This window comes from Misgurnus anguillicaudatus, chromosome 11 (assembly GCF_027580225.2).
Source record: "Misgurnus anguillicaudatus chromosome 11, ASM2758022v2, whole genome shotgun sequence".
Classification (NCBI taxonomy): Eukaryota; Metazoa; Chordata; class Actinopteri; order Cypriniformes; family Cobitidae; genus Misgurnus; species Misgurnus anguillicaudatus.
Genome location: NC_073347.2, coordinates 30040546 through 30063784, shown reverse-complemented (window position 1 = coordinate 30063784; position 23239 = coordinate 30040546). Strand labels below are relative to the sequence as shown.

The window sequence follows — 23239 nt, the reverse complement described above, 5'->3', positions numbered from 1 at the left end:
TTGAAATGAATAAAAAGCAAATTTATCGATATCGGTAACGATATGTCATAAGTAATCGAATATCTGGATCGGCACTGACATTTTAAATCGATGCATGCCTACTGTGTGTTCACACCAGACGCAGAAGAGGTGGCAAGCACGAGTGATTTACATGTTAAAGCAACACTAAAGAGTTTATTTTTACCTTAAAATAACGTTTCCAAAAAAGTTTCAGTTGTACATCCACTCGATACAGGGTGAACGGCACTTTCACATTAGCTTTGCAGCCCTCTATCGGCCAAAACCGCACTAAAGAAGTTTCCAACCGTCGGGTCGCGGTCCTGTAGTTCCAGTAAAAAAAACTACAAAAACTTGCTTTACGGCAGACCTACAATCCAATCAGAGCCAGCTTTGCTGCAGTAGGCTAAATTATTTACGACAGTGGTTATGGACAATTCCTTTTCCAACCTGTAGGGGGAGCAAAGAGCAAAAACGCTTTAGTGTTGCTTTAAGTCAATGCAAAGATGCTAATAGGCATCCTGTGGCACGGTATGTGCAAATGGTGCAGAACGCGCTGTGAGGATGGCACGTTCCGCGCGAATTGAGCGTTGCCACAGGAAATGTGTGAGTTAAAAAAAGCTGAACTTTTTGGCGGATGTTTGTGCTGCGTAATCCAATCAGGAGCTTGCTCTTATAGTAACGTAATTACAGGAAGCAAGTGGAGATGCAGAAGCCCCTCCCTTAACACAAATTTCCATGTGAATGTCTCGAATGACTAGAATTTCACGTACGAATGAAGCAAGTAAACTTAAATCTTCAAGCGTCCAACCACGTTTTTGCCACCTCTACAGCATCTGGTGTGAACGCACAGTAATAACTTGTATATATATATGTTGTATGTGTGTAAAGTCCTTTGAAACATAAGGATAAGCTAAGTTGTTTTTAATGTGCATACTAATTGTGAAATATGATGATGGGAGGTTTGAATTTGAACTTCACTTTTCTACTTTCTCTTTTCTCTCACCAGTTGCTCAGAAAGAGACACATTGGAAATGACATCGTGACCATTGTGTTTCAGGAGCCTGGAGCTCTGCCCTTCACACCCAAAAACATTCGCTCACATTTTCAACACGTATTTGTCATTGTTAAAGTTCACAATCCATGCACAGAGAACGTCTGTTACAGGTGAGTACAGCCGACCAATGTTCTCACGCATCAAAACTTTATTCCCACAATGACTTTGCTTTACATTGAAAACTATGAAACCTGTTCAGAGATACACGCTTCAATTTGAGAATAATGTGGCGCTTAAAGTGATTTATTTCTCATTGATGTCCTTGAAGTACTTTTTATTGTAATTAAAAGCTTCATGGCTTAGATCCTTTAGTTAGTCCTTTAGCAGTCAGTGTGTTTGTCAAACTCGGAGTGAGACAAAAAAGTAATACAGGAAAGCTGCATAAAATTTCTCCTTTGAGTTATGACATCGTGATATTGGCGTTTTAAAGTACCTTTGATTCGTCACATTGGTTTTGCATCGCCTATGCTGTAAGTTTAACAAAGATCTCAGTCTTTCTCTATGTTTCACCTTTGCAGTGTGGCGGTATCCAGATCGAAAGACGTGCCTCCGTTCGGTCCTCCCATTCCTAAGGGCGTGACATTTCCCAAATCTGCTGTCTTCAGGGACTTCCTGTTGGCTAAAGTGATAAACGGAGAAAACGCGGCTCATAAATCCGAAAAGTTTCGTGCCATGGCGACTCGTACGAGGCAGGAGTATCTGAAAGACCTCGCGGAGAACTTCGCCAGCACGACGACGATGGACTCCGCCGTGAAATTCAGCTTCATCACGCTGGGTGCCAAGAAAAAGGAAAGAGTTAAACCACGAAAAGACGCCCATCTCTACAGCGTAGGTGCCATCACCTGGAGCGTGGTGGCGCGGGATTTCGGACAGCCGGCGGATGTGGAGTGCCTGTTGGGAATTTCTAACGAGTTCATCGTACTCGTCGAGGAAGAGTCTAAGAATGTGATTTTTAACTGTTCGTGTCGGGATGTCATTGGCTGGTCCTCCGGCATCATGAGCATCAAGATCTTCTATGAACGTGGCGAATGTGCAATGTTCTCGGCGCATGACAACTGCGGCGAGGACATTAGAGAGATCGTCCAAAGACTTGAGGTAAGAGCATTTACATTCTTTAAGTCACCAGAAATCGTTGTGTTTTGTACAGTTTAACCATCAGGGTGCCAAACCACAACGTGAAGATTTATGCAGAAAATTTATCATTTATCAGATATCCTGTCTGTAAGACTTTGCTTGCATTTTAAAAATGTGTAATAAATGTCTTTATGGTGATTTTTTGACCTCTATCTACTCAATGTCTTCTTTCCCTTAATCAAAATCCAATTGGACTAAATCCAAACATGCTAATTCTCTTCCTCTGTCTAAACTTGGAAAGGAAGTTGGCTTCCAGTTTTACTTGTGTTATCTTGGGTAACAATCAAATTATTCCTTAAATGACTAACCTTCAGGGATTCTCTAGCTTATTCTGAGGGATATTTTTATTAGAAATTTAAAGGATCTGTAATTAAACATTATGGACCTCATCCTGTATCATAACCACCTGCTACCTGTGAAGAACTCCCAGTCATCAACCCGGTGAAATCTGTGCTTTCTCGCTCGCTGTAAGCGTTTTAAATTCTTAATCTTCTCACAAGATTTCCCTGGAGGTTTAAGTAGTATCAGTGCTCAAGATTTGGCCAGTACTGGTGTAGTATTACACTTGGCTTTAGTTCTTGGCTCTTGTAAATGTCCAGGCCAGTAAGACTCACTTGGGTTTATCTGTATTTGGCTTTCAAACACTGTCTAGAGTTTAGTGGTTTGTTAGATCCCATTAAACAATAAAAATCTCATTCATAGACACAAAGGCTCTGTCCCAAATAGCACCCTTTGGGTTTATACTTTGATAATGAGTGAGAAGTGCATCGAGTGCACTTCATGGCTTCTAATGGGGATATTATGAGCACTGTTTTGAATCATAAAATGACAAATCAATCTTGTGGCCCTCTGGGCTTTACAGACATGTGCAGATAGAGACCACAAGACCTCAGGTTCACATCATGATGCTTTTTTATGTTGAGTAATTCTGTTGATATAAGTGGTTAATATGCTTTATAGCTTGACTGCTATGTGCTATGCAAAATACTATAATTCTGTTAAGAAATAATAATGGTTTGTTGTGTATTTACATAGACAGTTTAATCTTTTTGTGTGCCTGGCTCCTGAGAGAGAAAATCTCCAACTGCTTGTATGAGGAATAGCGGTCTGGATGTGGTCATGGGGGTTACGCAAAATTATACCCTTATAGAATAATGTGTACACAGCAAGTCATTTAATTCTGGTTTGAAGGATTGTTTGCGTGAATTGATTATTTATGTTGTTCCAGTCTGCTTTTTCTTAAACCTTTCCGCCTCATCCTCTGGTGATTGTAAGAGTTCAGTAAGCAGCAGATTTCCAACTGTGATGCTGAAATGAAAAATCCATCCACCACCTGTAAATGACGTCCACAATCACTGTTGGGTGAACAGGCTGTAATGCTTATTTTTTGATTATAACTTCAGCCTGAACAGATTTTCCATCTCTGATCGCAGTTGATAAATTACAGACACACACAATTTGTGCCATGTTTTGCGAAAGTGTCACATATTTTTGCTAGAACAGACAATAAAGGGGACAATTCACAAGACTTTTTAAGATGTCAAATAAATCTTTGGTGTCCCCAGAGTACATATGTGAAGTTTTAGCTCAAAATATCATATAGATATTTTTTATAACATGTTAAAGTTGCCACTTTGTAGGTGTGTGCAAAAATTTGCCGTTTTGGGTGTGTCCTTTAAAATGCAAATGAGTTGATCTCTGCACCAAATGTCAGTGTCATGCTTGGATAGTGCAGATTAAGGGCGGTATTATCCCCTTCTGACATCACAGGGGGAGCCAAAATTTAATTACCAATTTTTTCACATACTTGCGGAGAATGGTTTACTAAAACTCTTTCTAAAATTCTTTTTCACATTTTTTTTAGGTTGATAGAAGCCCTGGGGATCCAATTGAGACAAACGAATACTTTATTTTTAAAATGTAATGTAAATCAATCGAATGCAGAATAAAGCTCAGATCCGTGCACAAATATTATTTCATGTGAGGTTCATGAAACATTTAAATTTGATAAATACTTTGACAAATGTGCCAAATAAAATCGTAATTTAATATTACGCCCTAATAGGCGGTATTATTGGGCGCACGTGCAATGACGTGGTTCCACATCAATAACAACAGAGTCCCCACAGTAGATTATTTTTAATAACAAGGTAAATAAATAACCAGTTAATTACCTAGTTCAAAATCATAGCACCGTTCAAAGTTACAGTTGCGTTGCTTCACCATTGCAAGCCACTATCGCTGTAAATGCAGCTTTACAATATTATGGCTACAATAAAGTCTCTTGAATGCTGCCGTCTTTCTTTCAGAACAGAAATAGAAGTCTTGTTGGAAGTCTATGATGCGTTAAAATGCTTAGGTAGACAGCTCACTAGATTCTGGAACAGATTGATTCAGCATGAGGCTTTAGCATTGACAGCCACTACAAAGAAACCCAGAGAAAGTCATAATGTGGAGTTTTCCTCTCTCAGCGTGCTGTGACTGATGGGCTCAGCGGGGTTACCTGGATGCTTTGGGGACAGAGATCTCGCCAGGGATTACTGCTGTGCTCCGAGTGTAAGTGGGATTAGCGCCCCTCCTGTGTTTGGCCTCATTTCCTGAAGGCACTTTTTTGTACCCAGAGCTGCGACTGCCGTCAGGCACGAAGCTCTCAGAACAGATGTTTCTTATTCGATAGCCTCACTAATCCATCACAAAACAAACCCACCTCACCTGTCAGACTGGCTGTTGATTTGATGGAGGACATTAGATTTTTTTCTGGAGTTTGAACTCGTGTAATCTGAGACTCAAGGCAGAGGACATTCAGAAACATGTATCTCACTCAAAACAGCATGGATGGATTTTTTCCAAGTTTGTATGCGTGTGGAAGCATCAGAGACCCAAAATAACATCCCAAAACCCAGAAAAATGAGTTTTTCATAATATGGGCACTTTAAACTAGAACTCCAGCGCCTCCAAAGTCAGTGCTCTTCAGGTCACAGCTCACGCTGAGTCTGTCCTTGTTTCTTCCAGCAACTTTCTCGCTCTGCATGCATCACGTACTGTGACAGACACGCCAACGGCTTCCACGTCAGGGACTCCTGCCACAGTGTCTCTGCGTCTTTGAGATCTGAGCGACTGGATGACATGCTGTACCTGTGCAACATCCAGTGCTGCTCCTGCAGGACGGGATACATTCACGATGAGCCAATGAATATCAAGGACAGGATACTAGGATAGTTACACTGTCTGCTTATGCAAATCATGCTTGCTTTTCCCATATCTGCTCTAACCGTGAGTTAGAAGAAAAGATCCTGTGAGAGATTTTATGGTTTTGTGAGTCACTGATTTAAGGTGCAGACGTGCAGTCTTGTGTGGCTTTTTAGGTAACTGCGGTTTTATAACTTTATTATTTGAGCAGGAATCAAAACTTAGGCGGGATAACATTATTACCATGTACCTATTGTGGAGAAGAGCAATTAGAAAACATTATTAAAGGAAAGGTGTGCTTTGGTTTTGAATGGCATCATCAACATGCTTACCAAAATTCACCAAAGTGCTATCATGGTTAAAGCATCCATGACGCACGCTCTTTCTGCATATCTGATGTTAATCTGGAGTACCTATAGAGTAGTATTACATCCTTCATATCTCTGAAGAGTCTTTAGTTTTATCAGATATATAAAAAATAGATCAGCTAGACCGATTCTTTTCGATAACGTACAAAAAAATTTGTAAGGTGGAGTTACAAACTGCGGGAGGAGCGAGTCACGAGTCAACACTTTATACAACAGTGTCTGGTTAACTTATGATTCACTACATGTTCGTGACATTTATATAATATGCACTTACGCGCCTATTTCCAACATAACACAGAAGTCTTTTTTAGGGGGCATGCACACCAAAGCTTTTACGCCCACGACCGGCGCATGTTTTCAATTGTTTCCAATGGAAGCTCTGCGTTTTTCAAATAAGTCGGTGCTCTGCGGTTTTTCCGCACTCGGCGCTGAGCGTCGAGAGTTGAAAGAGATTAAACTTTGGGTGAAAAGCTCCACTCGTCAATGTTAGTTTTCACAAGGCCGTCCAATCACAGTGGAGGAGGGGCGGGACAAGTATCACAACAACCAACCGGCTCACAGCTCACGTATCACAGCTAAAAAGCGCTCTGCTGAAAAAACAGCCATGTTTAAAAGTTTTGGTGTGCACAATCTATTACTGCATGCAACTCATGACCCTGTTGGGACTTTTCAGTGAAATCCAGCGTTAAACAAACAGACGCGAGCATGATTGCCATGTTCACATTGGGGCTTGGTATTTGCAAGATCCTCATGGTACGATACATATCACGATACATGGGGCATGGTACAATGTATCGCGGTACGATACAATACGTTGCGATACAATACGTTGCGATACATTTCAATACTTTTATTATTTACATGATCAAAAATGTAAAAAAAGAGATGAATTTTTTACTTTTTTAAAAAAGCCAAAGTGCTTCCACACGTCGGCTTTGAAAGCTGCAGGCGTTTTTAATTTTCTACCATTTTCTGACTCCCGATAACTTCTGAGACATTGGCCGAATGGCCGTATATGACAGACAACTGCACAGCGACAACTGCAGCGGCGGAGGAGGTCGTTTGACGCACACAGAGGGATTCAATGTTTTTTTTGTTTTGTTTAAATACCGATAGTAGAGAGCGAAATATCAATACACTATCATGGAAAAGTTTATCATGATAGTTAACCGTATCAATATTTTTCCTAGTTCACATATGCCTAAAAGAACCGAACCAAGGTAGAAAACGCACTAGGTTCTGAAACAAAGGCTCATGTCTGAAAACACCCTGCTACAGAGTCAGGTGTGTTTTTAGTGATATTTGTCTTGTAAGTAAAGACAATTTATATATGATATTCCTAAAAACGTTTTACAGCACCTTTAGAAGAGTTTAGTGTCTGGGATCTGCTGTGTGCATATCTGTTGTGGATCTGATCGAAGCTGTCGAAAGCACGGATCCGGTTTGTTGGCCAAACTTATAATATGGAAAAACTCATACTTATGTCATGCTCAGTCAGGACACGGTGATGATGACATCATACAAGCTAAAACCAAACGCAAATTCTGGGCCAAACTGACCACATTTCAGAGTATATATTTCAGCAGCTCTTTGGCAAGGAGTTAACCCGGAGGTTTAGTCCATTGTGTTATGCTGGATTGCTTTGGCGTCGAGTTTCAAAGGTGATTTTAAAAGCCTGTGATGTAATGTGAACCGGTCCGGCAGACGGACAGAACAGCTTGGACTCTTTTGAAGCAGTTTAACAGAGAGTGCAGATACTGTTGTTGAGGATTTACTTTTTAGTCTTTACCTTCATACTTGATTTGTGTTGGTGTCTTTATATATAAAGTTGCTGTGCTTTAGTGATGGTTTTGTTTTTGTTTAATTGCAACAAGAAAATATAAACATCATTTTAACTTTATATTAGGGATGCACCCATACAAAATATCTGTGCCGATACTAATTTGATTACTTATAATGACATCTGCCCATAACAATCAATACAGATACAGTAGTTGTGAAATCCTACAAGTGCAAAGCATACATACTGCAATTTCGTTGTTTTGTCACCCAATCTAAAATAATCACACAGCATGTGATGCGTTTTTTAGCCCCTTTTAAAGGGATAGTTCACCAAAAAATGAAAATTGTGTCATCATTTACTCACCCTTATGTTGTTTTAGACCTGTATGAATAAATTTTTTCTGATGAACAGAAAAGAAGAAATTTTGATAAATGATGACAAGCACACAGCTGGTGAAAACCAGTGACTTCCATAGCAGGATAAACAAATACTAGTATTGTGTTAAATGATGATGAAGATATTTTGATACATATGATAAGCACAGAGTTGACAGTTCCCGTTGAATTTCATAGGATTTGTTTCCGCTTTGCGTTGGGTCCTGATCCCACTGTCGGGGCTTATTTCTGGGATAACAACTAGCTGCCTATGCAATATCTCTTAACAGCATTTTTCATGATTTTCACAAAAGTTTAATGCCTTCCAGAAAATGCTCCTTTTTAAATATATAAACATACAATATACGAAATAAAAGAACAGACCCTCTGCTTTCAAACAAAAAATCTGTTTCCTCCTACCTTCATCTGTTCTGTTTTTATCACCTCTCAAATATGGGTAGGTTTCATCAAAAACACCAAATTTTGAGCAAAAAGCTGAGATAATTCCATTTTTGTGAAGGACTTTTGATAGAGATCAGATGCAGAGCGATCTTTAAAACAAACACGGACATACAGCTGTTTGCCCTAGGGCAATACTTCCGGTTTTTATAAGTTGCGGAGCCTGGTGGATAATAGCGGTATTGCAGATTGACAAGATAACTCGTCAATGGCGGGGAAAGAGTTAAGGGTTTGTTATAGTTGTGGGTAGTTCCTACGGCGTAGGTTACGCATCGGTTTTCATATATACTTCTGCGTTGTCGCCCGCGTTGACGTGCAAACACACTTTCCATGCGTGTTACCATAGTAGTAGCCCAACCATCAATAAAAAAGCAGCTGGGCCAGTTTAACCCACAAACGAAGAAGAAACAGCAAATTGCTGTGTATGTTTTGCGAAGACCTGCAGTGATAGAAGCAAATAAAAACCGACTTATGTTCCAGTTTGAGTTAAATCACTCCTCAACTTGGCCCATCTTTGTTCTCACTGTCGCAAACGGAAATACCCATGGCGCAGTTTTTTTATCTGATGGGAGGGGTTCTAGTGGATAATCACAGCACTTACGGTTTGCATAGAACTGACGCGCTTTTAAAAATTTTGCGAGGTGCACGACATGCTATGCAGAGCCATGCTCTGGCTGTGGATAACCTACGGCGCAGCTACGGCGTAGACCTTATTCACGACTTTAAATCGGGCTTTACTTAATGTTTCACATTTAAATAGCTTTACTTTAGCACTGAAATGGAAAAGCAAACCACTGTTTTTAGCGTGTTCCTATGCAGTTATCCCAGGTGGTTGCTTGGGTGTTTTATACCTACCCGATCTGTCCTTAAGCATTTCATATTCTGGTCGATTTATATATCTATAAGATTTTTGTAGTTTGCTAAAAATTACCTTATAGTATCACCGTTCATAGAAAAATTAGCAACTTTCACTGGACAATTATTTCATAGCTTTTTCAACGGTGACTTTATATCTGTTTTTCTCCAATGACTCATTTCCTCATGTGCATTATTTCCATATGAAAGACTCTTTAGATTATAAAAACATCCATCACAGTTTAACGTCAAATTTTGCCCTGGGGATGTTAGTTTCATCTGTTTTTGGATCTCTCTCTCTCTCTCTCTCTCTCTCTCTCTCTCTCTCTCTCTCTCTCTCTTGCAAAACTGCAATCGATACAGTTTATTAGGATTTACAGGTCATCTGACATGTTTAAAAGTTTCACTTGATCATTCCTTAAAGGTGACATATCATGAAAATGTGACTTTTTTCATGTTTAATTGTTATAATTGGGTCCCCAGTGTTTCTATCAACATAGAAAAAGAACGATCCAGTAATTTTGTTTTGGTAAACCATTTTCTGCAAGCATGTAAATTCTTTGGCCGTTGAAATTTGACTCCCCCTGTGATGTCAGAAGGGGATAATACCAACCTTTAATCTGCACTATCCAACCACGGCACTGCTATTTCGTGCAGAGATCAACTCTTATTCATTTTAAAGGACACACCCAAAACAGCAAATTTTTGCTAAGGCCTACAAAGTGGCAATTTTAACATGTTATAATAAAATATCTATATGGTATTTTGAGCTAAAACTTCACATACAGTACGTACTCTGGGGACACCAAAGATTTTTTTTTACATTTTAAAAAATTCTTGTGAAATGTCCCCTTTAATGATGAAAAGAGGAACAATGTGTTAGTTGCATAAAATTGGTTAATGGAAACGTGGTCATTTATTTATTTATTTATTTTTATTGACGTTTAGAAATTATCCCAAAAGTTTTGCGCAAATCTGTAATGGAAACCATGCTAAATGTCATCATTTATTTACACGCTTGTTATGTTTGGGTTAAACTAACCTTTAAAATGTGTATTTGTGTTTCTACACATGCCAGCATGTCTTGGGGATATTAACAACTTCCTCCTTCTTTTAAAGGAAAATGTTTCACTTTGAACAACCTTATTTTATTGTTGAACACAGGATAGGAGAATGAGTTCCCTATGGTCAAAGTAAAATGTTTTAAAGTAGATGTAAAAATTCCTGTTTAAGAAATGATTTGTTTGTTCATTAGCATTTAAACCTCTCTCTCTCTCTTATTGTTTCTTTGTGTTGAAGCAGATTGTGTCACGAGGCTGTGAGACCACAGAAATGACCTTACGGAGGAACGGTCTCGGCCAGCTCGGATTTCACGTCAATTTTGAAGGAATCGTGGCTGACGTGGAGCCATTTGGTTATGCGTGGAAGGCGGGTCTGCGTCAGGGCAGTCGACTGGTGGAGATCTGCAAGGTGGTGGTGGCGACTCTTACCCACGAGCAGATGATCGACCTGCTGAGAACATCTGTCTCCGTCAAGGTCGTCATTATCCAACCGTATGAGGACGGAGCCCCTAGAAGGTATCGACACTAACTGTTCTCTATTCTGATTTACACCCGCCATTAACATGCATGTGAGCAACAGCGAACAGATTTTAGTAGTTAGTTGGTCTCCGAATTCATGACTACATCAAGAAATATTGCTATTGTAAATGTGGTAGGCTTTGCTTACACCTGGTATTAGTGTGTTTTGGTCGATCGGATCACAAGTGGATGACGCTAAATACAGGTGTAACGGGGTGTAAACATCTTAAAGGGATAGTTCACCCATAAATGAAAATAATGTCATTAATGACTCACCCTCATGTTGTTCCAAACTCGTAAGACCTCCGTTCATCTTCGTAACACAGTTTAAGGTGTTTTATATTTAGTCTGAGAGCTTGTTGATCCTTCATTGAAAACCTAGTAAGAGTATACTGTCCATGTCCAGAAAGGCAATAAAAACACCACCAAAGTAGTCCATGTGACATCAGTGGGGAATGTGTTGAAGCATCGAATACACATTTTGGTCCAAAAATAAAAAAAATTACGATTCAGCATTGTCTTCTCTTCCGCGTCTGTTGTGAAGCACATGCGCAAGACTAAAGTCACGTGACTGCAGTGACGCGGATGACGTACGACGCGGCTAACGTGTTAATAGGTGCGCCGAAGCTGTTTTTTATCTTCATTCTCAGTCTGAGGGAGATGCACTCTGTAAGTTTAAAAAAAAAAAACTTTGCAAACATGTCTGAGGATAACACGTCATCCGCGTCACTGCAGTCACGTGACTTTAGTCTCGCGCATGCGCTTCACAACAGAATAGGAAAAGAAGACAATGCTGAATAAAGTCATAATTTATTTATTTTTTTTAAACTTCTAACTGACCCACTGATGTCACATAGACTACTTTGATTATGTTTTTATTACCTTTCTGGACATGGACAGTATACCGTGCGTAGATTTTCAATCAAGGGTCAACAAGCTCTCAGACTAAATATAAAACATCTTAAACTGTGTTCCGAAGATGAACGGAGGTCTTACGAGTTTGGAACGACATGAGGGTGAGTAGATGACACAATTAATGACATTATTTTCATTTTTGGGTGAACTATCCCTTTAATACCATGTAGGGCCTTGCTGTAACCCCGCTAGCTCGGTGATGGATACACGTGGTGATACTGTCACAAATCCTGTTTTTTAAGCTTAGCCCCTCATTGAATCCTTAACATCAATCCATAAATTCCTTCATTGTGAACATTGTATATTTATGAGCATTTCCAGATGGTTGATGTGATAGTGTTTAGGTTTAGGACAGTGGCATCTTGTAATTCTGATCTGAACATCTTGTTTAGATTTATTATGTGGGCCTGGGTTCGAGATCTGTGCAGTTTTAACAGATTTCATCAAGCTCAGCTTCTTCGCCTTGCACACATTATGCGAACACAGCGAACAGATTTTCTCATTTACACCAGGAAGCAGTTTAGAGTAAATGTGATGTAACAGTAGTAACAGAAGGGTGTTGATGTTGGAGCCCTGGCAGACTGTTATCACACCATGAGAGGAAACCAGCAGACGGTCACTTGTGTACAGATAACAGTATGGTTATGTGACTGAGAGAGATGGCCAGCTGGGCTCAGGTCTGGATGATGTAGGATGCTTGATTATTGATGAAACACATCCTAGTGCCGTCTGATAATTCACCATACACCAGATTGTCCTTTAAAGAGCAACTATGGTCCGATTCACGATTTTACATTTCCTTGGTGTGTAAGTGTGTGTTAGTACATGTTTACGATATGCAAAAGGTACAAACCCCAAGTAAACGATGACGCGAGTTGTCATCTCCAATGTAAATCTCTTTTCTTGGACTACAACAAACACACGGATTATAGGCAACAATTTACTTCCTGGGCCTGTTGACGACATTATCATAATTCCTCCCGCTTGGACTCACAGGCTGTAACTCCTGTTAGCATTGCATTGTGAGCAAATCTTTCAAACATGGTAAGGAGCATCACATTTCCGGCTGATGTCAGAGGTATTCAGGCCAATCGCAACGTACAGATTGGCTTGCCAATCAGAGACAAATAGCTTTTCAAATCTGTGTGTTTCAGGAAGAGAGTGAAATCTGGAGCTACAAAAATGTACGATATGTGGAAATAACGTTTTTTTTTACCATAAACCACACAAACACATTCTATTATACCAAATACACAAAATAACATTGTTTTTTAGCAATGAAATAGGTGCTCTTTAAATCAAAGCAGTCTTATTAGACATGCAGTTTTGATTCTCTTGTTAATGTGACATCACACTGTTAAAGCACCGCCCACAGCCACTGACTGACAGTCCTGCATTACCATAGTTCTACCCTCAGCGAGTTGTACGCTGTCTGCCACATCTCAATCAAATCTATTTGAACTAAAAGCACTCGCTGTCTCTTTTGGCAAGGTAGTGAGGAGCAGTAGCTCATTTACATTTAAAGGTACAGACACCAAAACAGCAGTTTTTGCTTCCACCCAAATAGGGGTATTTTGGACATGCTGTAACAACTGGTGAAAATGGGAATAATAGGTGCCCAGCATGCTAATCCTCTTGAACAGATCTTCGATCTTGAAGAGCAGTAAATATAATATTTTATAAATGCAAATCACAACATTGTAAGTATTATGATTTCTGATGTAAGTCAATAGATGCACATGTACTGTGATGACTGTAATCATGTAAATATAAACCCACAGAACGCGTATAATCCTTACACTGCCATGAGAACGTTTCTGTAACTTTTTAAAGTGTTTATCCATAGCTCTGCGTTTGTTTAATGTGCTCACCGTTAGTTTTCATTACAATCTGCGTTATGTATTTGTATATGTAAACACCATCATTATAATGTCATTTAAATGTTTACAGTAAAGGTTCAGAGAAAGAGGTAACCTGGATTAAAAACGTTCCCCTGTAGTTTACACAGTTCAAAACGAAGTATAAACAGCCACTAACAAGTCTTCACATATACACACTGTAAAATCTGTCCCATGGCAAATATTTACACACCGTTTACATTTTCAATCTATAAATGAGTTTGCAGTGTTGTAGACACATTTGAAATGTTTCTTAGTTTCTGGCATTAGTTTGATGTATGTGCGGCATGTTTAAAGACGTCAAATTAAGATGATGGAAAAGGATCTTGGACCGTATGGGGTTACGGCCATATCCTGCAGCGCTTATCCAAATAAACAGATTTTCTGGGTTAGGTTAATATTAGACCCATTTTTAACAAGCCCAGACTGGATACGTTTGAAACGCTTTAAAGGGATAGTTCACCCAAAAATTTTGCCATCATTTACTCCCCTCATGTTGTTTTGTTAAACACAAAAAAGATACAGGTGGGTGATTCTCATAAAATTAGACTTATGAGGTGTCATAAAACATTTTGATAAAAAAAAGTAAATGCAAAGTAAGAGTATCAAAATAAGAAGCATACGGTTACAAACATTTCTTTATGTACTATTTTGCACATGATTTCAAATGACATCATACAAACCAATTTTTTTCACATTTAAGGGAAAATTTTCATTACCGCAATGTATCCATGACTGGATTTTGGTTCTTTGACATGGAAAATTTATAATAAAAAAAAAAAAAAAAAATCAAAAGCTTCAGTGCATGTTATACTATAAACATTTACAGTAAAGGAACATGTGGTATTTGGTGATCATTGGTAAATGTAGAGACAATAACAAGGAATAAAATGTGTCCAAGAAAAATGTTCTCATCCTCCGCAACAATTTTCAATCATCGTTTAAGCCCTCAATAAACTAACATTTTCAAAAAAAAAATAGTTGGAAGGGACATAATTGACTGTAACACTCAAGATGGCTACCAGATAAGCAGTTCTTATTTTTTCTCTCCAGGTTAAAAGTTGAAATTTTGTTTGTCATAGTACCTAGACAACTTTTTAGTTCTCATTACCGAAACATGAGTTTTTAAATGTATGTATTTAATGTAATATCATGTTGCGGTAATGATAATTTTTGATAATGATAATCTAAAAAAATGCTAATAATTCTATAGGAATTAATCCTCTAAAATAATGGTTATAGTAATTCAGACCTTAATCTTATATTTGAATAAAAAAAATTGGCTTCAAGGGCTTTTTATAAATTCTGATGCTGGACACCTTCTAAGTCTGGATTTTGTGAGAATCACCCAGGTGACTTTATACATTGACTTCTATAGTATTTGTTTTTGGGTACTGTCAACTGTGTAGTTACCATCATTTATTAAAATATCTTATTTTTAGGGCTGTCAAAAGATTAATCGCGATTAATCGCATCCAACATAAAAGTTTGTGTTTACATAACATATGTGTGTGTACTGTGTATAAATATTATTTATATATAAATACACACACATTCATGTATATATTTAAGAAATATTTGCATTTAAATACTGTATTTACATTTCTATAATTTATATATAAATATAACAATTTTTTCTTAAATATATACATGATTGGGTGTGTTTTTATATATAAATAATAATTATACACAGTACACACACATATGTTATGTAAACACAAACTTTTATTTTGGATGCGATTAATCGCGATTAATCTTTTGACAGCCCTACTTATTTTGTGTTCAACAGAATAAAGAAACTCATACATGTTTTAAACAACATTAGGGTGAGCAAATGATGACCGAATTTTCAATTTTGGGTGAACTGTCCCTTTAAAAAATACTTTACATGCACTTTTTTGGCTTCATTCAACACAAGCTCAATGTTTCAGCTCAATGTATTCTTTTTAAAACGGGAAGTAATATAATAAACCACACAGTGTTTACGAAGCTATATGTATAATGTCAGTCATTATGTGTAATTATTAGCATTTTATAGGGTCTGTTTTTTCTCTCATCTATAGCACATGATCCATTTTCCATTATGACAGAAGTAGTGACTCTCTGTCATTGTGCCGATCTTGGCGTTTGGCTGTGGAAAAGAGCGTTTCATAAATCCAAGCCTGTAAATGTAAGCGAGAGGGTGTGAACGTCTCCTTTACCGCCGCTTTCTGCTCATGAGCTCGACACACAGAGTTAATTCTGAGACATTTTCTTGGCTAGAACGATGTAATGTTAAAAATGACTGTTGTGATTTGCTTTACAGGACATTTGAGATCAGGTGGGTTTACTTAAACTATAACAGCATCTGAATGCAATTTGGTTTGTTAGGCACCACAGACTTGCGTTCATATATTATTCCCTATATGTGAGTGTGCAGGATCAGTGTTTGCAGGAAAATCTGTGAGTAAAAAAGATGAAGCCAACACAAAGTCATGTTAACACTGAATAACATTTACTGATGTTAAATGAATTGTGTAAAAGGTGCTTGAGGCGAAGGCACATTAGCGTTTGCAAAATGCCATTAGCTTGCAATCTGAATATGTAACACTCGATTACATACCAGTAAGTTTTTGTCATTTTTATGCTTTTTACAAGAGATGATATGAATTCATATAATAGCTAGTCAGTGTTGAAGCAGATTTTGTGTTAATGAAAGACAACATAAAAACCTTTCATTTCAACTACTCTCCTCCGACCATCCAGCTTTATTCAAATGTGGAATTCTTTCATTCTTGATCCAATCAATTCTGAATGGAGAAAATTCCTACCTTACATTTTCGACATCACTTTACAAGTGTTTGGTGTCAAATGGCATTTCATGTTGACTGATTCATTTTGTTCTCTTGCATAGATTTACTCCTATATGGATGTAAGATGGCTAAATTGGAGTAGTTTACCCCGCTTTACAAGTGGTCCTCATTATGTCACATTTGTGAATGCATTCGTGTTGACTAGCTTTATAAACAAATGAACCACCAATGCTGTTAGAAGCATCTAATGTTTCAACGACTTTGGGTGACCCTCCAGTACGAATGCAAATTACAGCACGTTTGTTTGGATTAATTTCAGGTTATGGCTATTCACTTTCACAGACATCTGGGTTGTGTTATATGACACTATGAAATTTAGAGAATAATCATAATGTTATATTCATATGATTACTTGTAAAATCACCCTTCTGTGATGTTGTAGTGTTTTACTCTAAAGCTCAGAACGGGAAAGCTTGTCATGATGCTTGTGTGACACCTGAGAGGGCTGTAATATGTAAGTTGGCAGTGTAGAAATATAGACGGCGTTGCCAAATTCTGTCGTCTCAACTCATTTCAGATCAGATAAAGTTTATTTAGTTAAATTAACAAAATTACCAGATCAGTCACAGAAATGTCATTTTGTGTGAACTATTTCTTTAAAATAAGATTTTTTGTAGCAATGATGGAGATGAGGTTTGAAATGATCTAGTAAGATCTCAAGAGAGTCCAAGCTGCTGAACATTACTTCATTAAATCCGTTCTATCAGACTCTTCAGTGTTAGTCTATAGGCCTGTAGACTTATGAAGGTTTTTGGTTCTGTGTACAGGATGTCAACAACGAGACGTTGGCTTTTCTCAGGCCTCAAGGGATGCCCGAATGTTCGGCAACCGAAACTGTTTGACCGGAAATAGCGAAAAAGCGTCTTTCTCATATACTTTTAAATGTTTTCACACTGCAGACATGTTTACTGAATTTATAAACCGTGCACGCCTCTCACTCTACCCTGGTTGCTATTTGATTGCGTGTTTATAAACATAATTGTTCTGTAATATTAATTCAGTCTTTACACTTATTCAGTTGCCAAACATTCGCTGCATCCCTAATTAATTAATTAATTTGTTACATTTATATAGCGCTTTTCTCAGTGCTCAAAGCGCTTTACATATGAATGGGGGAATCTCCTCAACCACCACCAATGTGCAGCATCCACCTGGATGATGCGACGCCCACCACACACCAGCTTATTAGTGGAGAGGAGACTGAGTGATATTGCCAATTAGTATGAGGGGATGATTAGTAGGCCAATGGGCAAGTCTGGCCAGGATGCCGGGGCACACCCCTACTCTTTTTCGAAGGACATCCTGGGATTTTTAACGTCTCATTCGAAAGACAGTGCTTTTTTGACAGTATAGTGTCCCCATCACTATACTGGGGTGTTAGGACCCACACAGACCGCAGGGTGAGCACCCCCTGCTGGTCTCACTAACACCTCTACCAGCAGCAACCTGGTTTTCCCAGGTGGTCTCCCCTACTGGCTTCACTTCTCTGAATGAAGAAATTTTCATGTGCACCTTTATGCTCCGGCCCAGCATTTTATTTGATTTATACCTGCATTTTATTTGATTTATGCATACGCGAGGATCCGCATACAGTGCATGTTATACAAATTTTGTCATCAGAATAGGGCAAGTCTACGTGCATCACCAGATTTTTATAACTGCACATACTTTTAACGCGTAGGGTGTGGATGCACTTACTGGAGAATGTAGTATGTAGCCCAGGAGATGCATTGCATTTTGTCACAATGCGCAGGCATCAAACATCTGTGTAAGAGTCAAAAATACTATGGTTTGCAAGTATGTGCGTTTGATTGTGTGCATATTTTCACATGTAAAAAATTAACTATACTCTGGGCTTATATTAGTCTGAATGTGCACGTCTAATTTTAAGTTACATGCAAAGAAGTGAAAAATGTTGATTTTGGTCGAATTGAAGGTTTCCATGAAATTAACTACATTAACTAATTTCCGCCAGCCATTTTTTGAAAGATTCCCGCCAGCATTTTTTTTGTGATTTTCACAAGTTTTACAAAATGCCTTCCAGGAAAATTTTCTTCTAAAAACATATAAACATACAAATATATCAAATGAAAGAACAGACCGTCTGTAAAACAATAAACAAACAAACAAAATGGGAAAAAAACGCTTCATCCTATCTATATTTTTTCTCTGCTAATAAAAACATATATAGGTATTTTTCTTTGAAAATACAAATATTTAGCTAAAAGCTGTAATAATTGCATTTTGGTGAAGGAATTTTGTTAGAAATCAGATTCAGAACGATTATCAAAACATACACAGAGTTTAAAATTTGTAAATACGTTTTGGCTTCAGTTTTTTTTCATAAATTGGGTAAGTGAGATAATCACGGTATTCCAGATTAACATAAACATTTTTCAGAAACATGTTTTTTATGCAAATGTTTTCTCTTAATTGACAAGATAACTAGTCAATGGCGGGGAAAGAGTTAAGCTCTCGTCCAGCAATCCCAATGCTCAGAATAGAAATTACACATCTAAAATTATCTTTATTGAGATTTTTAAATATTAACTAATACAAAGGATGTATGTCCATTGGAAGCAAAGGACTTGCACGTTTGATGTTTTGGTTTTAAAACATGCAGAAATTAAAAAATAAAGTGCAGGACTTGATGTTAAAAGAGTTATTAAGAGCAATAAGACATGAAAACGATCTTACTTGCGTTGACAATTACTTGATTTTTCTCAACATTTTCTTTGTTGACTCTACGAACTTCAAACAGGTGTAGCTCTGTAATTTTTTGTTCAACAAATTCCAACAAATCATTCATCAATTTGAAGGAATAGGGAATGTGAAAATAACAATAATAACTCAATTTTTTTTATTTGCTCATTGCGACTCAAAAGGGTTCACATATGTGAATGCAGAAATCCTCATTTTGTGTGCATAGAGTTGGTCTAACCAATATGTCTCATTTTACTTGTCATTCCAAGAGGGTATTCCAGAACCTATAATGGGTTTGGAACGGCATACGCATGAGTCAGTGCTGAGAAGATTTTCATTTTGGGAATAAATTTTCTTTTAATTTATTTCAGCCTGTTTCCTGATAAACAGAATGGAAAAATCCGTTTTGAGAAAGCTGTGCGCTGGCAGGTTGGCTCTGTATTCCTCATGCCAAGCGGTTCTGGCAGAAAGTGTAGCGTCTGGTGTTTTAGTCTTTTGAGAAGAGCAAGGTCAGTGGTATCCAGAGGGCAGTGAGGAAAGAGCTGATGAATGCAGCTCAATTTAAAACACATTTCAGTCTGTGTAGGAAGAGATTACATAGTCATATGTTTGGGGCTTTCTTTTGTATCTAATTGAGAAGAGCGGCCTGTAGGCTAGTTATGCAAATCTAAGAAGAAAAGAGAGAACGTGACCTCCCATCCTGTGCAGAAACTATAGCTCCAGAGTTGATTTTTTATTTTTTAAGCAGGGTGTGGTGTTGAACCCCTCAGGGTCTTGTATTTCGACCCAAGATCCCACCTCACCCTGATTCCGTAAACCTTACTTTGTGTCTCTGTACATGTTTATATGTAGTTGTATACACAGCTGTATATACTTACTGCAATGTGTACATCCGTACATAACTCTCCGGCACACTCTATCCTTATGTTTTATTTTTCATTTCAGTAATTTCCTGTTCCTGTAAGCATATACAGCAATAAATGTGAGGCTTGATCACTGTATGACAGGTTGATGGTGAGCAGCCAGATCTGGGCCAGATCCACACCGAATCCACGCCAAAGTCAGCGTCTCTGAGCCGGATCCGGCCTGGAGTCGTCTGCTGTCTGGGAAAGTTTAAATATAATTTTTACTGACTGTATCTTTTTTGTCTTTTAGGGGCTGTTCAGAGCTTTATCGTATCCCTATGGTTGAGTATAAGCTGGACAGTGAAGGAACTCCCTGTGAATACAAGACTCCCTTCAAACGAAACACCACTTGGCACCGCGTGCCCACCAGCGGTCAGTCCCACCCTCGCGGATCCCCTACCCAAGGTCCCGATCGCCTGCCCGGTCAACAGCTCCTCCAGCACACACAGGGCTCCATCCCTCGCAGCACTTCCTTTGACAGAAAGCTCCCGGATGGACACAGGTATGTGCGTCATCTCATACTCTAACTAATAACACTTTGTGAAAAGATATGCTACTTCTTATCATACTGATAAACATTTATAGACAACTGTGAATATTGAAAAGTTAAAATTGGAGATTTATTGTTTGTGACCCATCATACCTGTCTAATAGAGACTCACCTTGGTTGCTATTGGCACTTTTCCATTGCACAGTACCCCACTTTGGCTTGGTTAGCTTTTCCATTGAGTTTATTAACACTTCGGAATGGGAGGGATTATAGGCGGGTCGTTATATTTGCGCTGCCTACTGCTGTGACATCATACAAGTGAGAGCGTCGTTGTACATTCCCATACATTTATTTATTTCTCAGTCTGCCACAAAATTAAAATTGACCAGCACAAATAGATGTGTGCACATTGCGTTTATCACTACCTCTGTCTTACATGACCGTTTCTGTACAAACACCCGTGGCGTCAGTCGACTCGCTCCGCTGAACCTCATTTAAGTTGAATTTAAGCATATATGCGGACGTGCGCATCACGAATGTGCCGCCACAAACTGCAAGTCTGGAAGAAAACTGTTATGGTGTTCCTGATTCTCAACCTGTAGATGTTTTCATCGCTAAAAGGGAGTTTGGGGAGTTACAGCAAAGAACAGATGACAACAGGTTTACTCGAGACAGCACAAGCTAGCATGAAGGTAAAGCTATTCTTTTTTTGCATCATGTTTGGTATCAGTTGGGGTTGCTTGGAACCCCAATCGAGGTGGTACTAAAAAAATCATCAGGTACTACGTACTGCACCTAATGGAAAAGCCCCCAAAAGCAAGCTGACCCGACCTAAACCGTAGGGTACTATGCAATGTAAAAGTGCCATAATTGCTGATACTTTTTATCCTCTTTCCTTAAGTATTTACATCTTTCTTTATTGTATCTTTTTAAAGTGATTTTCTAGAGCTGTCCGTAGTGTCACATGAGTGCAGTAGCGTGAACCCGTTGTCCCTCCTGTGAGGCAAATAAATGAAGCAGATATATTCAGATTCTCTGATCACAGATGCCAGGAAAAAGTAGGGCAGAATTACGGTGTTAAAATTCATGAATAATACAGGATGGTGGAGGAAATGTGAGAGCCACTGATAAACCTTTTATTGTGGCTATTCTGACATTTACATGCAAATGTTCTCTCAGGTTTTATAGTTTGGTGAACGCACAAGGGATTTCGACAACAATTAGACTCGGCCTCAGGCGTTACACCCACGTTGGCCGAACGTCTAATGCCTGGCTACGGCACTCTTAACTTTAGTGGAAGCACTTCAGCAGATTTGTCGTCCTCTGATTGGTTAGATTATACAGGATTTCTGAGAGACATTGGTTGATACTGTCATAAACATTTACCTTGCCAGAAAGTAAAAACACTTCCCTGCCAATGACAAGTTTTTACGGCAATCTCAATTATCTCAGCTTTTTGTTCAAAAATTTTTTTTTTTTTGAAGAAATCTACCCATATTTGAGAGGTGATAAAAAGAGAACAAATTAAATTTTTTTGCTGTTGTCGTTTAGCGGCAGAGGGTTTGTGCTTTTATTTAATATATTGTATGTTTATATATTTTAAGAACATTTTCTGAAAGGCATTAAACTTTTGTGAAAAAAATCATGGCGCTGGCTGGCAGGGAAAGAGTTACTGTGCTCTCACACCAGGCGCGAAAGAGGCGGCAAGCTCGAGTAATATACATGTTAAGTCAATGCAAAGACGCGAATATTCATCCTGCGGCGTGGGACGCACGGAAGTTGAAAAATCTGAACTTTGGCGAAGATCCGCACTGCGTTAACCAATCAGGAGCTTGCTCTACTAGTGATTACAGGAAGCGAGCGAAGTCGCAGAAGCCCCTCCCATGACGCGAATTTTTGCGTGAATGTCTCGAATGACAATTTAATGCACGGCTTTCACGTGAGAATGAAGCGAGTAAACTCAAAATGTTCAAGCGTCCAACTACGTGCGAAAAGCGTGTGTTTGCCACCTATACCGCGTCTGGTGTGAACGCAGAGTTAATATGACATAAATATAAAGTCAAGATATATAAACTGCAAAACCGATTATAACTTCATTTCTCTCACAGCCTCAGTATGTTCATGTTGCACTGTTAGTTACAGTGTCACCAGCGAGATCCATACCTGACTTTGCTATTTTTTCGTTTCTTTATTTTTCGTAACATAAAATCTCAAGCTTCTTTCATTCCCAGGAACCCTTTTCTGCAGTTTTATGTGCAGTTTATTTTTCCTTGCTCATGACTTCATGAACTCTTCTGCATGTGATCCTTTGTTTAGTATGCAGCGGGTATCTCTAGCAGTTATGGTTTATTATAATTTGGTCATTTGTTGTAACTCAGAAGCCCCTCGTGGTGTTGATGACCTTTCCTGCCTCTTCGGTGAGATCCCATGTGGAGAACTAAGGTCTCTCTCTTTCTCTCTACACTGTTTTTTCAGAAAGGACTGAGGAAGAGTTGGAAACCAGTGGTGTGTTTCTGGATTAAATGCAATTTAGAGTATACAACAATGTTTATATTAATTCACTATGCGCACAAAGTAAATATATCTCGTTGAGTTGCAAAGTTTTATGTTACTGAACATCCACTGGTATCCACTGGTCTTACTTTAGAGGAAACTTAGATGGTTTGCATATATTTGTTTG

General features: G+C 38.5%; 1 protein-coding gene across 7 annotated transcripts in view; it reads left to right on the top strand.

The window, feature by feature from the left end:
- LOC129415542 (signal induced proliferation associated 1 like 2) overlaps positions 1–23239 on the top strand; it is a 150229-nt gene that overhangs the window by 78145 nt on the left and 48845 nt on the right. For 5 of the 7 annotated variants that reach the window (XM_073873514.1, XM_073873516.1, XM_073873511.1 and 2 more), the window contains 4 exons: positions 1007–1164; positions 1573–2149; positions 10516–10793; positions 20320–20571. In XM_073873514.1, coding sequence (XP_073729615.1) covers positions 1007–1164; positions 1573–2149; positions 10516–10793; positions 20320–20571 — 1265 coding nt within the window. The remainder of the gene's footprint in view (positions 1–1006; positions 1165–1572; positions 2150–10515; positions 10794–20319; positions 20572–23239) is intronic. The other 2 variants (XM_073873515.1, XM_073873513.1) reach the window with 1 other exon arrangement.